Genomic DNA, 23,039 nt, shown 5'->3' on the forward strand with positions numbered 1-23,039 from the left:
GAGTAGCTGGGACTACAGGCGTGCACTACCACGGCCAGCTAATTTTTGTATTTTTAGTAGAGACACGCTTTCACCCTGTTGGCCAGGATGGTCTCTATCTCTTGAGCTCGTGATCCGCCCCCCTCGGCCTCCCAAAGTGCTGGGATTACAGGCCTGAGCCCCCGCACCCGGCCTACATTCTACTCCTTAAGTGCTGGATGGAAGAGCAAAGCACTTACCAAATGCAACCCCCCAAGGCGGAGGAGGAGAAATATGGAAAGGAAAAGCAAGGATGTCTGCCTAATTCAGAATGGAGTGATCCATTATACAAGGAAGAGGTCCTTGAAAAAGATTAAGTTCTAACAGGATTGACTTCTACATCACTTGAATAATGAAAGAATCCAATTACCCTCAAAGTAATTAGAATGTTCCTACTAGGGAAGCCCTACCCTGAGAATAACAGATGCCTCCTCATTACATCATAATGGCCAAGTTGTGATGTCGGCACAGAGCACTTACTGGTCAGTAAGTGTTGTAAGTGAAACAAGATATGCTGAAAAGCAGAATCAGCATGAGGAGCAGACACCCCAGGAGAGGTAAGTGGGTTCGCTCCATGGCTTATTGTCCAGGGTCTCTGTGGCCCCAACCTCATTGCAGACTTCTCACATTTTTGATTAGGTGTGTCTGAACTCTTTTCTCCACTAACCTTCAATGCAGCTTTTGCTATCCCAAGTCTATCCGAAATCCTCAATCATTGCAGTTCGTACTAATCAGCCCTCCAGCTCTGATATTTCTTAGGAGACAGAGCCCAGGGTACTGGAGTATGATTTCCCCAAATGGCCCAGAAACTCCCCATATCCATTCGGTTAGTCCCAGGGGTAGATCCAGGTTTTGGGGTGCCTGAAATGTGTAACTTTTGGAGCCCCCTTTAAGAAAAATAAATACAAGATTAGGGGAAAAACGTGAATATTTGTTTTAGAATGAGAAAAGCTGTCAACGAATAATTTTTTTTTTTTTTTTTTTTTTTTTTGAGACGGAGTCTCGTTCTGTCACCCAGGCTGGAGTGCAGTGGCCGGATCTCAGCTCACTGCAAGCTCCGCCTCCCGGGTTCACACCATTCTCCTGCCTCAGCCTCCCGAGTAGCTGGGACTACAGGCGCCTGCCACCTCGCCCGGCTAAGTTTTTGTATTTTTAGTAGAGACGGGGTTTCACTGTGTTACCCAGGATGGTCTCGATCTCCTGACCTCGTGATCCGCCCGTCTCGGCCTCCCAAAGTGCTGGGATTACAGGCTTGAGCCACCGCGCCCGGCCGAATAATTTTTTTAAAAGCTGTCAAAAATTGTCTACCTGACAAACCTATATATTAGTCTACAATTTTTTTAAGCTGCCTGCTCTGATAGCCTTTTCATATGATAAATACGTTTTCCTAAAGAGAAAAGTAATTCAGTTTTCCAGAAAGATTGATCATATTTCAAAAATCCCCCACCTTTTTTTTTTTTTATCCAGGGTCTCAGTGTGTCACCCAGGCTGGAGTGCAGCTCACTACAGCCTCAACCTCCTGGGCCCAAGTGAGTCTCCCACCTCAGCCTCCCAAGTAGCTGGGACAGCAGGCATGCACTACCACAGCTTTTTTTTTTTTTTTTTTTTTACTGAGTCTCGCACCATCGCCCAGGCTGGAGTGCAGTGGTGCAATCTTGTCTCACTCCAAGCTCCGCCTCCTGAGTTCACACCATTCTCCTGCCTCAGCCTCCTAAGTAGCTGGGACTACAGGTGCCCACCACCACGCCCAGCTAATTTTTTGTATTTTTAGTAGAGACGGGGTTTCACCATGTTAGCCAGGATGGTCTCAATCTCCTGACCTTGTGATCCACCCGCCTTGGCCTCCCAAAGTGCTGGGATTACAGGCATGAGCCACCGCGCCCGGCCTTTTTTTTTTTTTTTTTTTTTTGCCCAGGGTAATCCTTCTGCCTCAGTCTCCCAAGAGATAGAGTACCAGGCCACATTTTAAAAATCTTTTTTTTTTTTTTTTTTTTTTTTTTTTTGCGGAGTGTTGCCCCCAGGGTGATCCTTCTCAGCTCACTGCAGGCTCCGCCTCCCGGGTTCAGTTCTCCTGCCTCAAGTGCTGGGATTACAGGCGCCCGCCACCTCGCCCGGCTAGTTTTTTTTGTATAGATTTTAGTAGAGACACGTGTCACCAAGATGGTCCACCTCGTGATTTTAAAAATTCAGGCTTGATTCTTGATAATTTACAAAAATTTTATCTTCACACCTTGTAAGTGATCATGTCACAACTTTTTAGGATTTTTGTCAAACGTAGTGTTTCAAATTTGTAATAACTAATGCCATATACTATTCGAATTGGTGACATTATTTCTGGAAGCTATGCGTATTAGTTTACTAGAGGTGCCATAGCAAAATAGCACAGATTGGGTGACTTGAACAACAAATTTATTTTCTCAGTTCTGAAAGCCAGATGCTCAAGATCAAGGTGTTGGGGAAGTTGCTTTGTTCTGAGGTCTCTCCTTGGTTTCTAAACGGCTATATTCTCCCTGTGCCTTCACACGCTCTTTGCTCTGTGTACACAACTGTGTCCACATTTTCTCTCATAAGGACACCAGTGACACTGTATTAGAATCCACCCTATAGACCTCATTTATTATTTTATTTTGAGATGGGGTCTCGCTCTGTCACTCAGATTGGAGAACAGTGGTGCGATCATGTTTCACTGAAGCCTCAGTCTCCTGGGCTCTAGCAATCCTCCCACCTCAGTCTCCCAAGTAGCTGGGACTACAGGCACACATCATCACACTGGGCTAATTTTTTATTTTCTGTAGAGACAGGGGACGGGGTCTCGCTGTGTTGCTCAGGCTGGTCTCAAACTCCTGGGCTCAAGTGATCCTCCCGCCTTGGCCTCCCATAGTGCTGGGATTACAGGTGTGAGCCACTGCTCCCGGATCCTAAAGACCTCATTTTAACACAGTTACCTCTTTAAAGATCTTATCTCCAAACACGGTTACATTCTGAAATACTAGGGGTTAAGACTTTAACATGAATTTTTGGGGGGATATAGTTCAGTTCATAACATTATAACTACATGGGGATAATTTAGTCACAGAAGTAACTGCAAATCACTTAAGTATACCTACTAAACCCACACTAAATGTATTGCCATCCAGCACAGTGGCTCATGCCTGTAATCCCAACACTTTGGGAAGCCAAGGTGGGCAGACTGCTTGAGCTCAGGAGTTTGAGACCCATCTGGGCAACAAAAAAATACAAAAAATTAGCCAGCTGTGGCAGTGTGCCTGTAGTCCCGGCTACTTGGAAAGCTGAAGTGGGAGGATCACGTGAGCCTGGCGAGGTCAAGGCTGCAGTGTGCCATGGTTGAACCAACGCGCTTCGGCCTGGGGGACAGAGTGAGACCCTGACTCAAAAAAAAAAAAAAAAAAAAAAAAATGTATTCCCAACTCCCATTGCCAATCCCAAAATGTCCATGGCTTTTCCATTGCCACCTGACAAAAGGAGACATGTGATAGAGGTGAAATCATAAATGAAAAAGACCTCAATCTTTTTTTTTCTTTTTTGCCTTTAAAATTTTTTTATTTCAATAGGTTTTAGGGAACAGGTGGTGTTTGGTTACATGGATAAGTTCTTTAGTAGGGATTTCTGAGATTCTTGTGCACCCATCACCTGAGCAGTGTCCACTGCAACCAAAATGTAGTCTTTTATCCCTCACTCCCCTCCCACTCTTCCTCCCAACTCCCCAGTCCCAAAATTCCATTGTATCATTCTTACACCTGTATGTACTCAAATAACTTCTAGGCTTAATTGTTTGTTAAACAATCCAACAGTAAAGATATACATCTTACCAGAAATGTCTCAGAGGAATAATTTGGTTACTATCTTCAAAAGTGTGAAAGCAACTAGAGGAGGAAAAAAAAAAAGTAAACTTTAGTTCATTTAAGTTTGAGGTTAGTCAAGAAATGTGAAATTATCAATATGCTGGGTTTTTCTACTGACTTCTACATCCATATTGCAGAATAAAAATTAAGATTCAAAAATTTCTCTTTTTTTAAATTTTTCTTTAAGTTCTGGGTTACATGTGCAGAACGTCCAGGTCTGTTACATAGGTATACATGGGCCATGGTGGTTTGCTGCCCCCGTCAACCTGTCATCTAGGAGACCTCAATCTTAACCAATTACCATTTAAATATATTTTGTCAAACTTTTACAAAAGCCTACAATTGCATTAACACATTGCTGGGGCTCCTCCCATGCCTTGGGTGAGTCTGTGCAGGGAAGGACTCTGAAACTTTAGATTCCTTAGCTATAGAATGGGGTGTCCAATTTTTTTGCTTCCCTGGGGCCACATTGGAAGAACAATTGTCTTGTACCTCACATAAAATACACTAACACTAATGATAGCTGATGAACAACAATAACAACAGCAAAATCACACAAAAAAGTCTCAAAATGTTTTAAGAAAGTATATGAATTTGTGTTGGGCCGCATTCAAAGCTGAGCTGTCCTGGGCCACATGTTGAACAAGCTTGCTATAGAGTAAAACATGGCTCCGGAGGGTCAGCTCTGCTAATGTCTCACTCATGCAAAGGGAAAGAAAGCTTTCACTAGAGATGGAGCATCAACATATCTACAGTGAGGATGAGATGAGTCCCCATTCTTTAGCAGTGATCCCTGGAAGAGCTGGGGGAGGTTATTGTGTTACTAAAGGTGGGACCCTTGTCAGCCTGGACATCTCCCTTCCCTTCACTTCCCCAGCCCAGTCCATTCCATCCAAAGCTATAGGGAGAAGCCCACATAGGAGGAGGAGGCTTCAGCCTGCATTTAGAACTGAGGCAGGAAAGTTTCTTTTCCCTGCCTTGGATTCCCCTTATTCCTAAATCTGTCTTCAATTCTGTCCCCCACTCCTGATTCTTGGCAGTATCTTTCTGAGACAAGAAAGGTAACTGGGCCATTCACCTTTTGTAATTCCAAGTCCATGATTAGTGACATCCAGAGTGACTCATTGAACCCTCCAGGGTCAGGTTTTTGGTTCCCACTGACAGTTCTTACCTGGCTTTCTAGTCAAACATGCATGAATTCCTCTCAGTCAATGCAGTCTCATTCATTGTTTGGATTATAAGGGAATGACCTCTCCACAGGTAACAGAATTGCTACTGCTGCCTAAAATGTTTCACCTTTCCCTTCATTACATACAAACCAATAAGGCATTGCGGATAATCATGATTTATGAAAAGGTTTGTATATGTCACCAGCCTTGCTTCAAACCCTAAAGGATCGAAAGTGTCTAACCTTAAAGCTGATTTATATGTCTTTCCATTGTTTACCCCATGATGTTTTTTGCCAGATATCAGTTTGAAGGATGTGGGACTGGCTATTAGGTTGAGATTATTACTAAGTGAAATGAGGGAGGAGAGGAGGCAGGGGCAAATACAGGGACAGCAACAGAAAATAGAGCTCAATTCCGCAGGAGATATATGATGCCTGGCCACCTTAAAATAGCTCTGTACCTTAGAATGCAGCAATGAAGAATACATTATGATGGCTTCTTGGAGGTATGTCAGGAGGCGGAGTGGTGAGGTCTGGGAATACAGGACAAAGTCTGAAAATGTTTTGTATTATATATACAGTGTTACATTACCTAAGTAGGCAAGAAGAGACTTTTTCAAAGACCAACATGAGAACAGAAGAGTCACTTCAGAAAAGATTGTTTCCAAGTTTTAGGCATGTTTACTAGAGAAAAGTTGTAATCAGAAATCTTACTGAGGATTATAGACTCGGGTCTATAGACCAAAAGCAAGCAGCCCTTTAGAAAGGTTCAGTCGGGCGTGGTGGCTCATGCCTGTAATCTCAGCACTTTGGGAGGCAGAGATCGGTGGATTGCTTGAGCCCGAGAGTTTGAGACCAACCTGGCCAACATGACAAAACCCCATCTCTACAAAAAAATACAAAAATTTGGCAGTCATGGCAGCGCATGCCTGTAGTCCCAGCTACTAAGGAGGCTGAGGCAGGAGGATTGCTTCAGCCTGGGAGGTCAAGGCCACCATGAGTGAAGATCGCACCACTGCACTCCAGCCTGGACGACAGAGTGAGACCCAGTCTCACTTCTATTTTTTTTAAATAGAAAGGTTCAGACTGCTCTGACGCTATTTTAATCTACAGCTTACATACAGGTAGTGGGGGGGTTCAGTATGTGCTCAGCAGTTACCTCAAATTTGCTCACAAGTTACATTAAAGCAGAATCACATAAAAGTTTGGGTGTAAGAGTACATTTGGTTATAGATTATAGAGGCAACATCCTTAACCCCGTTAGACATCATCTTATGTGCAAGAAAAGGCAAGGACTAGGGTCATTTATCTTTTATTATTATTATTATTATGAATTTTTAGAGACAGGGTGTCACTCTGTTGCCTAGGCTGCAGTGCAGTGGTGCAATCATAGCTCACTACAGCCTACAACTCCTGGGCTCAAACGATCCTCCTGCTTCAGCCTCCTGAGTAGCTGGGACTACAAGTGCACGCCACCAAGTCCAGCTAATTTTTAAATTTTTCTGCAGAGACAGGGACTCGCTATGTTGCCTCGCTGGTCTTGGATCCTGGCCTCAAGCAATCCTCCCTCTTTGACCTCCCAAAGCATTGGGATTAGGTTTGTGAGCCACCGCTCCCAGCCCGTTTATCTTTTAGGGAATATAGTGACTCAGGCAAGAGACATGGTTGACTGTGTGCCCTATCCTCTTTTGTCTTCAAAGGGTCTTCCCAGAGACTTCAGAGTCAGAGGCTTTGTGAAATTATGTTGCCAAGCAGAATTGAGCAAGTCTGGCTTCTTACATTTGTTACTTTGTCTCACAGAAGATGGGGAATCCTAAAATACAAATTTTGGCCTATAACTTCATACTGTGTGGGATACTGCTTTGGTGAAGTCCGTTTTATTGTCATCCCTTTCTTTTTGTAAGTTAAAAAAAATTTTTTTTGAGGCAAGGTCTCACTATGTTGCCCAGACTGGCCTCGAACTCTTGGAATCAAGTTATTCTCCCACCTCAGTCTTCATCCCTTTCTAGCTAGTGAAAAACAAATACTATGCAGAACTCCGGGTCCTCTTTTCTAGGGCAAGGAGGGGAGCCGGAGGGTCTGGTAGGTCCCAGTGAGGTGACTGCTCCAGCACTTCATCTTTGGGAACATCGGTCTGGTGCCAGTTTGACCCAGGGAACGGCCTAAGTCGCCCGCAGGCTCCTAAGGTCCTCGTCTTTCCGGGTGGCAAGACATCTGATCCATCTCGAGAACAAGTTCCCGGTTGCTTTAGGCGCTTTGTTACTGCTGACGCTGCTGGTGGCGGTTGGGCTCTCGGCTGGGAAAGGCGCAGCTCGTGTGTATGGCTCGGGAGGGGGCACTGAAAAGGTCTTCCTGGAGGGCTTCCTTCAGAAGGAAACAAATTGGGAGTTGTTGGCGGTCCAGACAGTTCGGCAAAGTGCAGTGTCCCTCCTTGGGGAATTTCGGAAGGATCCTGGCCCGGGGTACTCCAAAGGTCCAGCGCCCATAGGTCGAGGGTAGGGGGAGGTACCAGGCACCGCAGCTTGGCCCCAGGGGACATCTTCCCTGCCCCACGCATCCAATAGATGACCCCAGCTGAGGCCCACGCAGCCAATAGCCGACTTCAGCCGAGACCCAAGCAGCCAATGGCCAGCCCAGTGCACTTCGCCCGTGCCCGCCCGCCTGCGCCCACCAATCAGGACTCGGGCCACCTTGGCACCGCCTCTGGACGCCCACCCCACCCATCCGCCCCGCCTCCAACTTGCTCGAGCAGGGCTGGGTAGACCGGCGCACTCCCGGGGGCGGTGTGGGGGGGCAGTCCCGGTTTCGGCCATCGCTCGGGTGGGCTCGGAGCGGCCGCACCGGGCAGCAACCCCACTCCCACTCGGAGGCCCCCTGCCCTCTCCCCCACTTCCCCCCGGCCCATGGTGCGAGGCTGGGAGCCGCCGCCCGGGCTGGACCGCGGTGAGTGATCCCCAGCCCCTTGGACTTCCCCTCCCAGCTCGTGTACGGTCTCCCACCTCTGGAGTCCCATCCCCGCGCTGGTGGGGGGAGAATTCTAGGTTCGAAGTGGCTCGGTTCTCTCTTTTTTCTCCTCTGGACTTTTCGGTTCCCTGTTGTAACTAGGGGAGGGTAAGTGTCTGTGTAGGGGAGGGCAAGAAGGTTGGGTTGGGGCGCCCTTGGCGAGAGTAGGATTGAGATTCGCCTGCCTCATGGGGCTCATCGTCCCAAGTGCAACAACTTTTTGTTCCCTGACCCAGTTCGGAGCCTTCTGGACTGCCTGTGAAATGGAGGATAGGAGAAACATTTCCTTCCCAGGCCCCCCCCGACGCCACACAAACCCCCAACCCCCATGGCTACCTCCTGGCGACCTCAACACACGTGCAGAACCTGGCCTTGCTTCTGGGGGATCAGCGGCCTTTGGGAATGAAAGGTTTAGAAGAAACTGCCCCTCTGATTCCCGTACCCAGCCATACTCAGAAAACCAACCAGGAAACTGAGAACCCGAGTCCTCTGGGGTTCCTAGTGTTGCGTCCTATTCTGAGACTCCTAAACTGAAAGAAGACTCAAGCTGAGACCTGTTTGGTAATGTGGGCCCAGATCAGGAGATTTTTTTTTTTTTTGTCATGTGAGCCTCTTTCCCATCATACACTTGAAGCCCTTTTATATTACATGATTAGGTTAGATGGTTGTAATTGAAAAAACCAGATTGGGAATTTTAAAGATAATGCATACATATCTTGAACATTATAATTAAAAGTATGTCCATTTCACCAATCTTTTGATGTAGTGGTGAGACTGTTCTTGTGTCTAAGACTGCTGTTCGGAGTTCCCAATTCTCTTTCCAGTGTTAACTACACAGGGAGTCTCAAACCTGGCTGTACCCTGAGAACTTTTTAAAAAACTGTGGATGCCTGGACCCCAGTACAGACTATTGAATCTGAATGGGGAGGAGAGTGGCCTGGTTTTTAAGCTTCCCAGGTAATTCTACAGTGCAGTCTGAGATGAGAGCCACTCAGGCACTTTCATCATCTTTGATTTCCCGTTTTGCTTTATTTAAAGTGAAGTAAGAATTCAGACGCTTTTGAGTGCAGAGTACTTTTGAGATTAAGTCCCACCCCTCAATCTTTTACAGTTGTCTTGCTCACTCCCAACTCAACAATTTTTAAAATGCATACTCTTCTTTGCGTTATGTCTCTCCAAAACATTTGACTTAGTTTTCATAGGACCAATTTTTTAAAAATTAGTATTCCTGAAGGAACAGTTTTCAATGCAGTGATTTTTCATAGGTTTACATGAGGTTTAATTACATTATTATACAGACACTGAAAAAGTGTGGACATAAGCAGGTTTGTAATCACACAAAACTGGCCCCAGCACACAGGACAACTGAATGAAGCAGATGATTTTGGCGCACTAGTAGTAGCCTACTGGCCTTTAGTTTCCAGTGCACCATGGTATTGGTCATGTAATCCAGTGGGTCAGTTAAGCCAGGCTCCTGGCCCAGGTGAGCATCCTTCCCTTCCACTCTTTCCAACTGATATCACAATTACCTTGTCCCTTCTAAACGCACTTGAATTCCTGAGTATTCCATCAACTCTTTACATTCGTTCACATCAAACTGTTCATCTTTAAGTGATTACCACTATTGCCTTTGTTAAGTTGGAAGGATATGAGGCAGTAATCCTTAACCTGGCTTCTTGGCAGTCACTAAAGGCCCTGAGTTTACTGTGTAAGTGTGAATGTTTATTTCGGGAAGGTTGGTCATAACTTTCTGAGGGTCTGTAACTTTTGTCTGATTCTCAGAGGTTCATGAACTAAAAAGTTAAGAAGCATATAAGCTGAATATCACTATACATCTTTAAGGCCCTTAAAACTGTATCCCCAAACACATTTCAGGAGTACTTCAGACTGCCTCTAAATAAAGATTTAGGGAACTCTGCAGGATCATATCTCATTTCCCACTTTATTTATTTTTATTTTTTATTTTTTGAGACAGAGTCTCACTCTGTCCCCCAGGCTGGAGTACAGTGGTGTGATCATGGCTCACTGCAACCTCTGCCTCCCAGGTTCAAGCGATTCTCCTGCCTCAGCTTTCCCAGTAGCTGGGACTACATGCGCATGCCACCATGCCTGGCTAATTTTTGTATTTTTAATAGAGACGGGTTTCACCGTGTTGACCAGGCTGGTCTCGAACTCCTGACCTCAAGTGATCCTCCCGCCTCGGCCTCCCAAAGTGCTGGGATTATAGGCGTGAGTCACTATACCCAGCCTCGCCTCCCACTTTAACTGTCTCCTAATTTAACGATAGGCCTAGGTTCAAACCTAAAGTTCTAGAGTCCTCTTTTTCCTAGGACTGTGTAAACACAGAAACTGGAAGTTTAAGACAGTCCATTCTTGTTTGCCATCTGTCCAGGGATATGGAAAGCCCAAGGGGAAAGAAGGGTGTTATACTGACTCAGAGAGAGAGTGAGAATTTTTTTTTTTTTTTGAGACAGAGTTTCACTGTCGCCAGGCTGGAGTGCAGTGACACAATCTTGGCTCACTGCAACCTCGGCCTCCTGAGTTCAAGTGATCCTCCTGCCTCAGCCTCCCGAGTAGCTGGTACTACAGGCACATGCCAACACACCCAGCTAATTTTTGTATTTTTAGTAGAGACGGGGTTTCACCAGTTTGGCCAGGATGGTCTCGATCTCTTGACCTCGTGATCCGCCGGCCTCAGCCTCCCAAAGTGCTAGGATTATAGGCATGAGTCACCATGCCCGGCTGAGAATTTTTTTTTATTTTTAAAATTTATATATTTATTTGTAGAGACGAGGTCTTGCTATGTTGCCCAGGCTGGTCTTGAATTCCTGAGCTCAAGTGATCCTCCTGCCTCCCAAAGTGCTGGGAATATAGGCATGAGCCACTGCAACCTGGCCATGACTCCATATATTTTTACTAGTGATTTTTAAGTAGCAGTGGGACACATCTGGCATATTTAATAAGGATACAAATTTAGAAGTTGTTCAGAATAGATACTCACCACTACCTCCTCTGTGCTAGGACTCCTCACTTCAGCTTTTGATTCCCTTCTTTTTCTACTTAATCCAAAATGGACACACAAGAACACAAGATACTATAGTGTCTTTATTATGATTTTGATTACTATAGGGTCTGCCCTACTTGTTATAATTCTCATGAGCCATTCTGGTTATAGTTTTCTCTTAGTTCAAAGCCAGATTCTTCCAGGGAAGTACCAGCTATACAGCTGTGCCTTGATTTAAGCCACCATTCTGTTTCAGGAAGTGTTCCATAACTGGTGTTTTGTGTAAGTGACAACTGGATGCGTATAGTACACCAAATATGTTGTTTTCAGTACTGTATGTTACACTGAAATATCAAGCTGATGCCGAGAATGTGAAGGACATCAAGCCACATAAATGAAAGTAAAATGCTTCCTTACAACTGTTAATACTTATAAATGTGCCTGCCTTATATTCCCATCTGGCAGTATTCATCATCCTCACGCTGGACTGCTTTGTTCCTCATGCTTTATTTTCCTTATCTCTAAAGTGTTATTGTGTCTTTATATAATAGGACGCAAATGAGGTTAAGTAGATGTCAAGCGTTACCATCATAAAGTATTCTCCAACTTGGATTTGATGGTGTTCCCGGTGGGCCACAGTTTCTAAATACTAGTTTAGCACCTGGCCATGCAAGCAGTGCCTCCCAGGCCAGCTGTGTCCTGGATGAACCTGAAAGGGCAAAGGTGGAACTATCACATAGGCAACTGACATACCAATCACAAAGGATCCAAATTATGGAAGCAATTCTAAAGCAGTGGTTTTCATACATTTTTTTAAGCAATAAATACATTCTGAAATTGTATTTAAACCCCAAAATATAAAAAGCATAGAATCATAGATACACTGGTTTCCTCATCACTAGCTAGAATTAGGGCTCTGCAAAAATAGATTGAAAACAGTGATTTTTAAATGATTCAGTCTTTGTCCCAGTTACCCCATTGTCTAGGAGGAGCATTACTTTACATCAAAATCACCTCCATGAAGTTAAAGTCATGATATTTTTTTTTTTATTTTTTGAGACGGAGTCTCGCTCTGTCGCCCAGGCTGGAGTGCAGTGGCCGGATCTCAGCTCACTGCAAGCTCCGCCTCCCGGGTTTACGCCATTCTCCTGCCTCAGCCTCCCGAGTAACTGGGACTACAGGCGCCCGCCACCACGCCCGGCTAATTTTTTGCATTTTTAGTAGAGACGGGGTTTCACCGTGTTAGCCAGGATGGTCTCGATCTCCTGACCTCGTGATCCACCCGTCTCGGCCTCCCAAAGTGCTGGGATTACAGGCTTGAGCCACCGCGCCCGGCTAAAGTCATGATAAAAGCTGCTATTTACTGAGCCCTTACTTTGTTCTAGTTACAATGTCAAGTGCACTTTTTCATTTAATAATAAACTTGCTAGGTAGGTGCTTTTTTGCTTTTCTCTTTCTGTCACCCAGACTGTGGTGCAGTGCACAATCTTGGCTCACTGCAACCTCCACCTCCCGGGCTCAAGCAATCCTCCCACCTCAGCCTCCCGAGTAGCTAGGACTACAGTTGCACCACCATGCCCAGCTAATATTTTGTATTATTATTATTATTATTATTTGTAGAGACAGTTTCACCATGTTGCCCAGGCTGGTCTCAAACTCCTGGGCTCAAACCATCTGCCCACCTTGGCCTCCCAAGGTGGTGATATTACAGGCGTGAGCCACTGCACTTGGCCCAAGGTGCTTTTTTTTCTGATGAGAAACTAAGGCTTAGAGGAGTTAAATAACTGCCCAAGGACAAGCAGCATTCTAGAAAGTGTAGTTACATCAATTTGTCTCACCCTGGACATCCATCCCCTAACAGTTGCTCTATGCCCTGCCTATGCATAACACCTAGCACATAGTACTATTGCGTACTCTCTGCACTGTTACTTTGTTACATAGGAGGAAACCAGGCTCATGTAAGTTAAGTAACTTGCCTGAGATCACATAGCTGATAAGTGGCAGAACCGGGATTCAAACTTAGAGGCTGGCCTTATCGAAGAATTTATATTTCTACCCGTCATGCCATGCTGCCTCCATTGACCCTCTTAAGGGGCTCTTCAAGCAGTATTGCTTTCAGGGTCTGCATGGCCTCAGTTGGTTAGATTTGCTTGTTAAAAGGAAATGGTGACATGTATTAAAATGTTCCTGAATTTAAAAAATCATGGTGTACAATCCTTGCTACCACATTGCTCTAAATTTATGGACTTGAGGTTTATTTTTGCAATTCATCATGTAGCATTTACATAGGAATCCTGTCCTATCCTTAGCAGATCAGGAGTAATACTTAAAAACACAGATGGAAGGCTGGGCCCAGTGTTTCATGCTTGAAATCCCAGCACTTTGGGAGGCTGAGGCAGGCAGATCACGAGGTCAGGAGATCGAGACCATCCTGGCCAACATGGTGAAACCCTGTCTCTACTAAAATACAAAAAATTAGCTGGGCGTGGTGGCACGTGCCTGTAGTCCCAGCTACTCAGGAGGCTGAGGCAGGAGAATCACTTGAACCCGGGAGGCGGAGGTTGCAGTGAGCCGAGATCGTGCCACTGCATTCCAGCCTGGTGACAGAGCAAGACTCCGTCTCCAAATAAAATAAAATAAAAACAGATGGGATTCCCCTAAGAGTAAAGGGTGATGGATGTGTTAAAGGGTCTCTAGTGCCCACGCAGGAAGCTGAGTTAAAAATTGTCAACAGAATATTCTGGGAAATAACTGAGCAGTTATTTCAGGAAAGAAGCACAGTCAAGGGCTATCCCTGCAGTCCCCATACCCATAACCCTGGGAGCAGTGTGCTGCTGGGTAGCTTGCAGGAGCTGCTTACAATTTATAATGAGCCTATCCACCTGGTCTTGAGGAGAAAGCTGGGCTGAAAAGATAAGCACAGGAGACCTTCTGCCCTGTGTAGAGGGGGCTGTTAGTGACTGAGGGAGCTCTCTGGGCTCCCTGGGGAGAAGCTGAGCTGTTGGAAGAGACAAAGGCTGGGGGAGGGGATAACCTTTGTTCCAAGGCTGACTTGGAGGAGGAAACATTCCCCTCTCCATTTTCACATGATATAAAGGGGTAGGGGAGTGAGCCTCATTTATCCCAGATCTCTGACCCACATCTCTCATCCAACCAAGAGATGGAAAAAATAAAGCTATGAGACTTGGGCTTAGGGCTTAAAGGTACTGTCAATCACCTTCCCCCAACACTCCACCACCAAGAAGGGAAAGAAAAAAGGGGGGCTGGGCAGAGGACAGTGCTGTCCTACCTTCCAGATATTCATCAGTTGTATTCCCAATCTATTGCTCCACATTCTAAATATAATTATAAATTGTTAGCAGCCAAAGAGTTAGTAACAAGCCAGGGACAATGGTGTGCACCTGTAGTTCCAACTACTCAGGAGGCTGAGGCAGGAGGGTCACTTGATCCCAGGAATTCGAGGCTATAGTGCATTATCATTGCACCTATGCATAGCACACCAGCCTGGGCAACATAACGAGACCTTGTCTCTAAAAAAAAAATAGTGGCTGGGCGCGGTGGCTCATGCCTGTAATCCCAGCACTTTAGGAGGCCAAGGCAGGTGAATCACCTGAGGTCAGGAGTTCGAGACCAGCCTGGCCAACAGAGCATTAGATAGGAGTTCTAAATTTCTCTTCAAAGAATCAATATATCAGTATGTTCAATTCTCTGCCTTCTACTTTTAAACTTAACTTCCTTGTAAAGCAACCTTTTTCGATCACCTGTTCCACCCTGACCCATTCTGATTGCCTGCTCCACCCTAACTCATTTCGATTACCTGCTCCACCCTGACTCATTCCGATTACCTGCTCCACCCTGACTCATTCCGATTACCTGCCCCATCCTGACTCATTCTGATTACCTGCTCCACCCTGCCTCATTCCGATTACCTGCTCCACCCTGACTCATTCTCCACCCTGACTCATTCTCCACCCTGACTCATTCCGATTTCCTGCTCTGCCATAACCAAACCACTCACCCGGTCACTCTCTTTAAATTAGCCAATCGGAATTAGTTTAGTCTGTGCGGTCTAACCCTAGCCAATAGGGGAATGACAGCAGCAGGGGCCACATGTGTCGGGGTAAGAACCCCTTCTCCTCCCTTGTCCAGGTGTGTGCTCACCATTACTCCATCTGTGAGGGCGCACCCTTCTATAGAAGTAAATTGCCCTGCTGAGAAGAAAAAAAAAAAGAAAATTTTATATTCGATTGCTATTTCTTTTGTGGCACCGAAACCTTATTTATAACAATAGTGAAACCTCGTCTCTACTAAAAATACAAAAATTAGCTGGGCATCATGGTGCACGCTTGTAATTCCAGCTACTCGGGAGGCTGAGGCAGGAGAATTGCTTGAACTCAGGAGGTGGAGGTTGCAATGAGCCAAGATCGCGCCACTGCACACCAGCCTGGGTGACAAAAGACTCTGTCTCAAAAAAAAAAAAAAAAAAAAAAAAAAAAAAAAAGTTATTAACAGTTCTGGCCAGGGGCCGTGGCTCAGGCCTGTAATCCCAGCACTTTGGGAGGCTGAGGCCAGTGGATCACTTGAGGTCAGGAGTTCGAGACCATCCTGGTTAACATGGTGAAACCTCATCTCTACTAAAAATACAAAATGTAATAGGGCATGGTGGCGCACACCTGTAGTCCCAGCTACTCGGGAAGTTGAGGCACAAGAATCACTTGAACCCAGGAGGCAGAGGCTGCAGTGAGCTGAGATCATGTCACTGCACTCCAGTCTAGGCAACAGAGCGAGACCCTCCCTGCTCAAAAAAACAAAACAAAATAAAACAAAAAAAAAACAGTTCTCAGGGCCAGGTGCAGTGGCTCACTCCAGTAATCTCAGCACGTTGGGAGGCTGAGGTGGGAGGATCACTTGAGGCTAGGAGTTTGAGACCAGCCTAGGCAACATAGTGAGACCCTGTCTACAAAAAATTTTAAGATTAGCCAGATATGGCTGCATATACCTGTAGTCCTAGCTACTTGGGAGGCTGAGGTGGGAGGATTGCTTGAGCCTAAGAGTTCAAAGCTGCAATGAGCCATGATCACGCCACCACACTCCAGCCTATGCAACAGAGTGAGACCCTGTCTCTTGAAAAAACAAAAACAAAAATGTACACACACACACAAACAAGTTGAAATTATTGCTCCTCTTGTTTTTGTGGTTGAGTCTTCACTGTGTGATTCTTGTTCCATGAATTTAGAAGGTGAGAGTTGGTGGATAGCTTCTAGAAGTGGGTTTGAATAGGAAAGATGAAGGCTGTATCAGAGCTATGATGGTGCCACTGCACTCCAGCCTGGGTGGCCTGGGTGACAGAGCAATATTATCTCTTAAAAAAAAAACAAAACCCCACCAGCTGGCTGTGGTGACTCATACCTGTAATCCTAGCACTTTGGGAGGCCAGAGGCAGGTGGATCACGAGGTCAGGAGTTCAAGACCAGCCTGGCCAAGATGGTGAAACCCCATCTCTACTAAAAATACAAAAAGTAGCCAGGCGTGGTGGTGGGCACCTGTAATCCCAGCTACTCGGAAGGCTGAGGCAGAGAATTGCTTGAACCCGGGAGTGGAGGTTGCAGTGAGCCAAGATCGTGCCACTGCACTCCAGCCTGGCAACAGAGCGAGACTCAGTCTCAAACACACACACACACACACACACACAAACACACACACACACACACTAAAAAAAAACTGTATCAGGATCAGTTTTCCCTCTTAACCTCTAAAGACAGATTTTTTTTTTTTTTTTTTTTTTTTTTTTTTTGAGACGGAGTCTTACCCTGTGACCCAGGCTGGAGTGCAATGGCACTGATCTCGGCTTACTGCAACCTCCGCCTCCTGGATTCAGATGATTCTCCTGCCTCAGCCTCCTGAGTAGCTGGGATTACAGGCACTCACCGCCATGCCCAGCTAATTTTTGTATTTTTAGTAGAGACGGGGTTTCACCATGTTGGGCAGGATGGTCTCGAGCTCCTGACCTTGTGATCCTCCCGCCTTGGCCTCCCAAAGTGCTGGGATTACAGGCATAAGCCACCGTACCCGGCCTTTTTTTGTTTGTTTTAGATAGGGTCTCACTCTATCACCCAGGCTGGAGTGCAGTGGTGCAAGCATAGCTCACTGCAGCCTCGACCTCCCAGGCTCAAGCAGTCCTCCTGCCTCAGCCTCCCAAGTTGTTGGGACTACAGGCACGAACCACCATGCCCAGCTGATTTTTAAATTTTTTGTAGTCTCACCATGTTGCCCAAGCTGGTATCAAACCCCTGGGCTCAAGCAATCCCTCTCACCTAGGCCTCCTGAAGTGCTGGGATTACAGGTATGAGCCACCATGACTGGCTTTAAAGACAGATTTTTTTCTTGGAACAACACTCACCAGTCATGTGACTTGGGGTAATTTAACATCTATGGACTTTAGTCCACAGAAAATCAGAATTAAAGCAGGGTCTGATGACTTGTTTATGAAAATTAAATAAGAAACTGTTGAAGCACTTAAAAAGCAATACAACATGATGCAAATAGAAACTTAATTGTTTTGGTGTCCAGCAGTTAGTTTGGTAGAAATTGAGCAATGTGTCAGAAGAGGAGACCCAGTGATTGAGCTGTTTCTTTTCTTATTACAGCTATCTCTGAAGGGCACAAATCAGAAAGCACCATGCCTCCTAATAAAGAGGCCAGCGGTCTCAGTAGTTCACCAGCGGGGCTCATCTGCCTCCCTCCAATCTCTGAGGAGCTACAGCTTGTGTGGACCCAAGCAGCCCAGACCAGTGAGCTAGACAGCAATGAACACCTGCTAAAAACCTTCAGCTACTTTCCCTATCCCAGCCTAGCAGACATTGCCCTTCTCTGCCTACGTTATGGGTTGCAGATGGAGAAAGTCAAGACTTGGTTTATGGCCCAGCGCCTCCGCTGTGGTATTAGCTGGTCATCTGAAGAAATAGAAGAAACTCGAGCCCGAGTAGTCTACCGTCGGGACCAACTCCATTTCAAATCCCTTCTCTCTTTTACTCATCATGCAGGACGGCCCCCAGAGGAGGTGCCTCCTCCTCCAATGCCAGCTCCAGAACAAGTTGGTATTGGAATAGGTCCTCCGTCTCTTAGCAAGCCCACCCAGACGAAAGGATTGAAGGTAGAGCCTGAGGAGTCCTCTCAGATGCCACCACTGCCACAGAGTCACCAGAAATTAAAGGAGTCCCTGATGACACCTGGCAGTGGAGCATTCCCCCACCAATCAGATTTTTGGCAACATCGTCAAAGCAGTGGCTTCTCAAAGGAGCAGGCAGGCAGGGGTCCCAACCAATCACATGGCATAGGAACTGCTTCCTGGAACCACTCCACAACTGTCCCCCCACCACAAGCTCGGGATAAACCCCCACCAATTGCATTAATTGCCAGTAGTTGTAAGGAGGAGTCAGCATCTAGTGTTACTCCCTCTTCTTCCTCTACCTCCTCTTCTTCTTTCCAGGTACTGGCTAATGGAGCTACTGCCACCTCTAAACCCCTCCAGCCATTAGGCTGTATCCCACAGTCAGTGTCACCCAGTGAACAGGCATTACCCCCACATCTGGAACCAGCCTGGCCCCAAGGGCTACGGCATAATTCAGTACCAGGTAGGGTTGGCCCCACAGAGTACCTTTCCCCAGATATGCAACGCCAGCGAAAGACCAAGCGCAAAACCAAAGAGCAGCTGGCTATCCTCAAATCCTTTTTTCTACAGTGCCAATGGGCACGGCGTGAGGATTACCAAAAGTTAGAACAGATCACTGGTTTACCTCGGCCTGAGATCATTCAGTGGTTTGGTGACACACGTTATGCCTTGAAGCATGGGCAACTAAAATGGTTTCGGGACAACGCAGTACCTGGTGCCCCTAGTTTCCAAGACCTAGCAATTCCTACACCACCACCATCAACCCGCTCCTTGAATGAAAGGGCTGAGACATCACCTCTGCCGATCCCTCCACCCCCACCGGATATACAACCCTTGGAGAGGTACTGGGCAGCCCACCAACAGCTACGGGAAACTGATATCCCTCAATTGAGTCAGGCATCAAGGCTTAGCACCCAGCAGGTACTGGATTGGTTTGACTCTCGATTACCTCAGCCAGCTGAGGTGGTAGTTTGTCTAGATGAAGAAGAGGAAGAGGAGGAGGAAGAACTGCTAGAAGGTGATGAGGAAGAAGAGGAGGAGGAGGAAGATGATGATGATGATGATGATGTGATCATACAAGACTGAGTGGGGAGCTGGGGGAGGGGAGGTCTGTTATGAAAAGATGAAACAACTTAGTAACTGTTTAAACAAAGAAACCACATTTTTAAAATTACCTTGTGGCAGAGAACTAAAAAGCTTTGTGTTCTTCAGGGTGGGTGGCAGGGGAATATAGTGAGGGTGGACCAGGGAGAATGACCATAGGGCACTAAGTAAGGCTGGGATTGGATGAGCAGAAATCCAGAGCTCTAACCTTAGTGTAGAGAGTGCTAAGGATCTGGGGAAACCATGGGCTGGCAAACTGCTCTTGCTCACCTCGTGTCTGCTGTTCTTTTCCCTTAGTGTACTATAGAGAGGCCAGACATTGGCTCCACCACTCCAGGAGGATTGGAAAGGAGGAGTAAAGGATTCTGATTTGATTGATGATTCCAGTGCATCCCCAATCCCACCATCTTACCTGGAATATAAGGCTGCCTTGCACCCCGTTTCTGAGCACAAGTCTGTGCATGATGCAACTGACTCTTACTTTTTTTCTTAATAACTGATCATTTCCTAGACAACCAAGATTCTCAGTAAGTCCCAATCTCATCACAAATATTAATATTTCCTTTTCCTCATACCAACTTGACTGTTTCACCTGCTTCATGACTAAATCACAGGTGGCAGAATATTTTCGGGGTTTTTTTTTTTTTTTTTTTTTTTTTTGAGATGGAGTCTTGCTCTGTCACCCAGGCTGGAGTGCAGTGACGCAATCTCAGCTTACTGCAAGCTCTGCCTCCCGGGTTCATGCCATTCTCCTGCCTCAGCCTCCCAAGTAGCTGGCGCCCACCACCATGCCCGGCTAATTTTTTTACATTTTTAGTAGAGATGGGGTTTCACCGTGTTAGCCAGGATGGTCTTGATCTCCTGACCTCGTGATCTGCCCGCCTCAGTCTCCCAAAGTGCTGGGATTACAGGCGTGAGCCACTGTACCCCGCTATTTTCAGTTCTTATGCTGGGACCACTTTGCTTTGTAGTTTTTTCTGTCTTTCCAAAATCCTCACTCTGTTCACTGTTTGTCTCAGGGTAAATCTTCCCCCACCGAGCTTGTGAAAAACTTTAATAATTGGGTAGAGAATAATTTAGAATGGATATTTATTGGAGGTGGTAATTAGGGAAGATGTCGTTTTAAAAAGTAGAACTGTGTTACAAAGGGGTGAAAGAGGGAATAGTTTCCCCTTGTTGAAGGACAGTGGAGGTAGGTTCCAGGTTTGGTTTTACAAACCTGATAACTACCTCCTGTCCAACTTGACAGAGACTAAATTTTCATCTTTTTGCTGTCAATTTGTTTCTGAAAAAGAGACTTTTTCCCTCTCTTTATAGGATCTGTTTTAGGGACAGAGGGACCATCGTCTTTAAGTGAATTAATTATTGATGTTTTAGAATGGTTTTCATCAGTTGGGATCAGCTATATGGCAAATAGGTATCATCAATGAGTTAACCATCTAAAAATAAAAGAGTGGAAGCCCTAGAATGCTAGAACAATAATAAAAAGGCCAAAAATAAAATTGTTTCTCTCTCATCCACTTTGCCACTCCTATGGTTTAGGGATTAATGGAACCAAATCCATTAACATTCTAACTCAGCATACTTTTAATTTATTGTTTTGAAGGGCAGGACTTATTGAGGTAAATTAAAAGAAGAATAAAAACTTTAAAAGGAAGTAGTTCAGCATCTGTCACCAGCCAGGTTGTTTCTCAGCCATCAAATGATAATGACTGAAATTTCTGAGGCTTCAGGAGTAACAGAGATACAACAATCTTGGAGGTAACTCCATTTGCTACAGGACAGGCTCTTGCCTAAAAGAGAAGGTGTCTAGAAATGCCTTTAAAATAAATTCAGAGTACCAGAAAGGGTATAGGGCTCCTAATTCAGATACAAGGTCATTCCCAAGAGCTAATTTATTTCTGGCAGATGCCTGCTATTTTCTGTTTTCCCAGTATTTTTGCTTAAGGCCAACTTGTGAGTGGCTAACCTATTTAATTCCTCATTTCTGCCTTTTAGTACCCAAAGTAGAATACATGTTTGATCTCAGTGGTAGTGTTGTTTGCCCATTCCACCATTCTAGAACTTGTAATAGTGATAGAATTGTAGCAATAAAAGGGTGTCGTCTTAATTTTACTATCTATATACTAAACTGAAAATCAGTGTCTCCAACAGTTGTTTTCAATAGAAAGGAAAATTAGCATTTAATAGTAACTAAGCATAGAGGAAACAATAGGCAAATAGAAAATGTATAATAAGGACAAAGAACAGAGATGTTACTTGTTAACATTGGCAATGTGACAGTATATCCATAGCTAAAAATGAAATCCAGAAATGAAACAGTGATGAGTATATGATCCATCACAATCCCCATTCCCAACTCCCAACCAAGCATGATGCCAATAATTATTTTTATGACCTTTGTTTCAAATTGTAGGAAATGAGGGGAGCTACCAAGGTCTTCTGGAAGAGCTATAAACATCTTCCTGAAGCACTAGCCTTTTGTAAGACCTGACCACTGTCCTGGGAGGTGATAAGGGTGAATAGGGTAAAGATGGAGGGAGCATAAGGTATAGAGTGAAACTAGGAAACAATGTAGGGATAAATTTTCCAGGGCCATCACCCCTAATGGGTACTGGAGGCTACAGTCCATCCTTCAGCAGTATGTATAGATCAGACCTTGAAGATGATCTATCTGGAAGTGGTCCATGCTTCTCTCCCACTGGGTAATCCCATCTGCCTCTGTTGTTGGTAGAGAGTCTGCAGCAGAGGACAAAAAGGTAGATGTGGGTGTTTATAACAAAAAGGGCAAGAAAGTCTCTCTGAACTCATTGTATGAAGCTTATCGAGACAGACACCACTGCTTTTGCTTCCCCATAGTTTTCTTCATTGCATGATAACTAGTTTTTCCAAAGTAGGATTTACTACATCTAATGTGACAGTCTCTGGAACATTTCAGTGGCTATGGTGATAATAATAAGGATGAATATTTGAAAATTATTTTGGAAAATCTGGGACATATGACTACCACACCCAGAGATGACTACCAGGGAGGCAGAGTACTTAGGCCTCTGAGGAGGTGGCATTTCCTTCAATAACTTTAAAATTTTTTCACATTTTCAAACAATACATAGAATAGTATAATGAACTCATGTGCCCATTGTCCATCTTTAACAAATAATTCGTGGCCAATCTTTTATTTCTACTCTCCCACTGTCCCTCCCTACTAAATTAGGGATGCAAACCCCAGACATCATTTGACTTTTCATCCATAAATAGTATGTATCTATAAAAGTGAATGGCTATTTTTAAAACATAACTACAATATCATCATACCAAAAACTCTCCAATATTAACAATTATTTAATATCAAATGTCCAATAGATAATTTTGTTAAACTGTCTCATGAATTGTTTTTTTTTTTTTTATTTTTTTTTCTACAGCTTGTTTCAGTCAAGATCCAGTTAGGGGCCAAATATTTGTAGATGGTTTATTGAGCTTTTAAGTATTTTTTCCTCTGTAGGTTAATCCCTCCATTTGTGAGTATCTTAGGGAGGACTGTTATTTCCCCAGTGTTGCCTCTTAAGGCTTAGACCCTAATTTCTTTTTTTTTTTTTTTTTTTGAGACGGAGTCTTGCTCTGTAGCCCGGGCTGGAGTGCAGTGGCCGGATCTCAGCTCACTGCAAGCTCCGCCTCCCGGGTTTGCGCCATTCTCCTGCCTCAGCCTCC

General features: G+C 45.2%; 2 protein-coding genes across 4 annotated transcripts in view; one reads left to right on the plus strand and one right to left on the minus strand.

The window, feature by feature from the left end:
* The first annotated feature begins 352 nt into the window (after positions 1–352).
* Positions 353–19,401, plus strand: HOMEZ (homeobox and leucine zipper encoding). Of its 3 annotated transcripts, none has more exons than XM_050796438.1 (2): positions 353–575; positions 17,704–19,401. In XM_050796438.1, exons 1-2 carry the CDS (start codon positions 530–532, stop codon positions 19,311–19,313), a joined length of 1,656 nt encoding a protein of 551 aa, XP_050652395.1. In that variant the 5' UTR covers positions 353–529; the 3' UTR covers positions 19,314–19,401. The 3 variants fall into 3 exon arrangements, with proteins under 3 accessions (XP_050652395.1, XP_050652396.1, XP_050652397.1); XM_050796439.1 differs by lacking the exon at positions 353–575 and adding an exon at positions 7,772–7,992; XM_050796440.1 differs by lacking the exon at positions 353–575 and adding an exon at positions 8,003–8,160.
* A 2,011-nt stretch (positions 19,402–21,412) lies between these two features.
* RNF212B (ring finger protein 212B) overlaps positions 21,413–23,039 on the minus strand; it is a 37,343-nt gene continuing 35,716 nt past the window's right edge. The window contains exon 15 of the mRNA XM_050796469.1: positions 21,413–22,070. Within this exon, the coding sequence (XP_050652426.1) occupies positions 22,002–22,070 (69 nt within the window). The 3' untranslated portion in view covers positions 21,413–22,001. The remainder of the gene's footprint in view (positions 22,071–23,039) is intronic.

Source organism: Macaca thibetana, chromosome 7 (genome assembly GCF_024542745.1).
Source record: "Macaca thibetana thibetana isolate TM-01 chromosome 7, ASM2454274v1, whole genome shotgun sequence".
Classification (NCBI taxonomy): Eukaryota; Metazoa; Chordata; class Mammalia; order Primates; family Cercopithecidae; genus Macaca; species Macaca thibetana.

Excerpts from the sequence above, each read along its gene's own strand:
- HOMEZ (XM_050796438.1), top strand. The coding sequence starts at position 530 with ATGCTGAAAAGCAGAATCAGCATGAGGAGCAGACACCCCAGGAGAG. Across the intron at positions 576-17,703 it reads GAGCAGACACCCCAGGAGAG|CTATCTCTGAAGGGCACAAA; the intron begins GTAAGTGGGTTC and ends TTCTTATTACAG.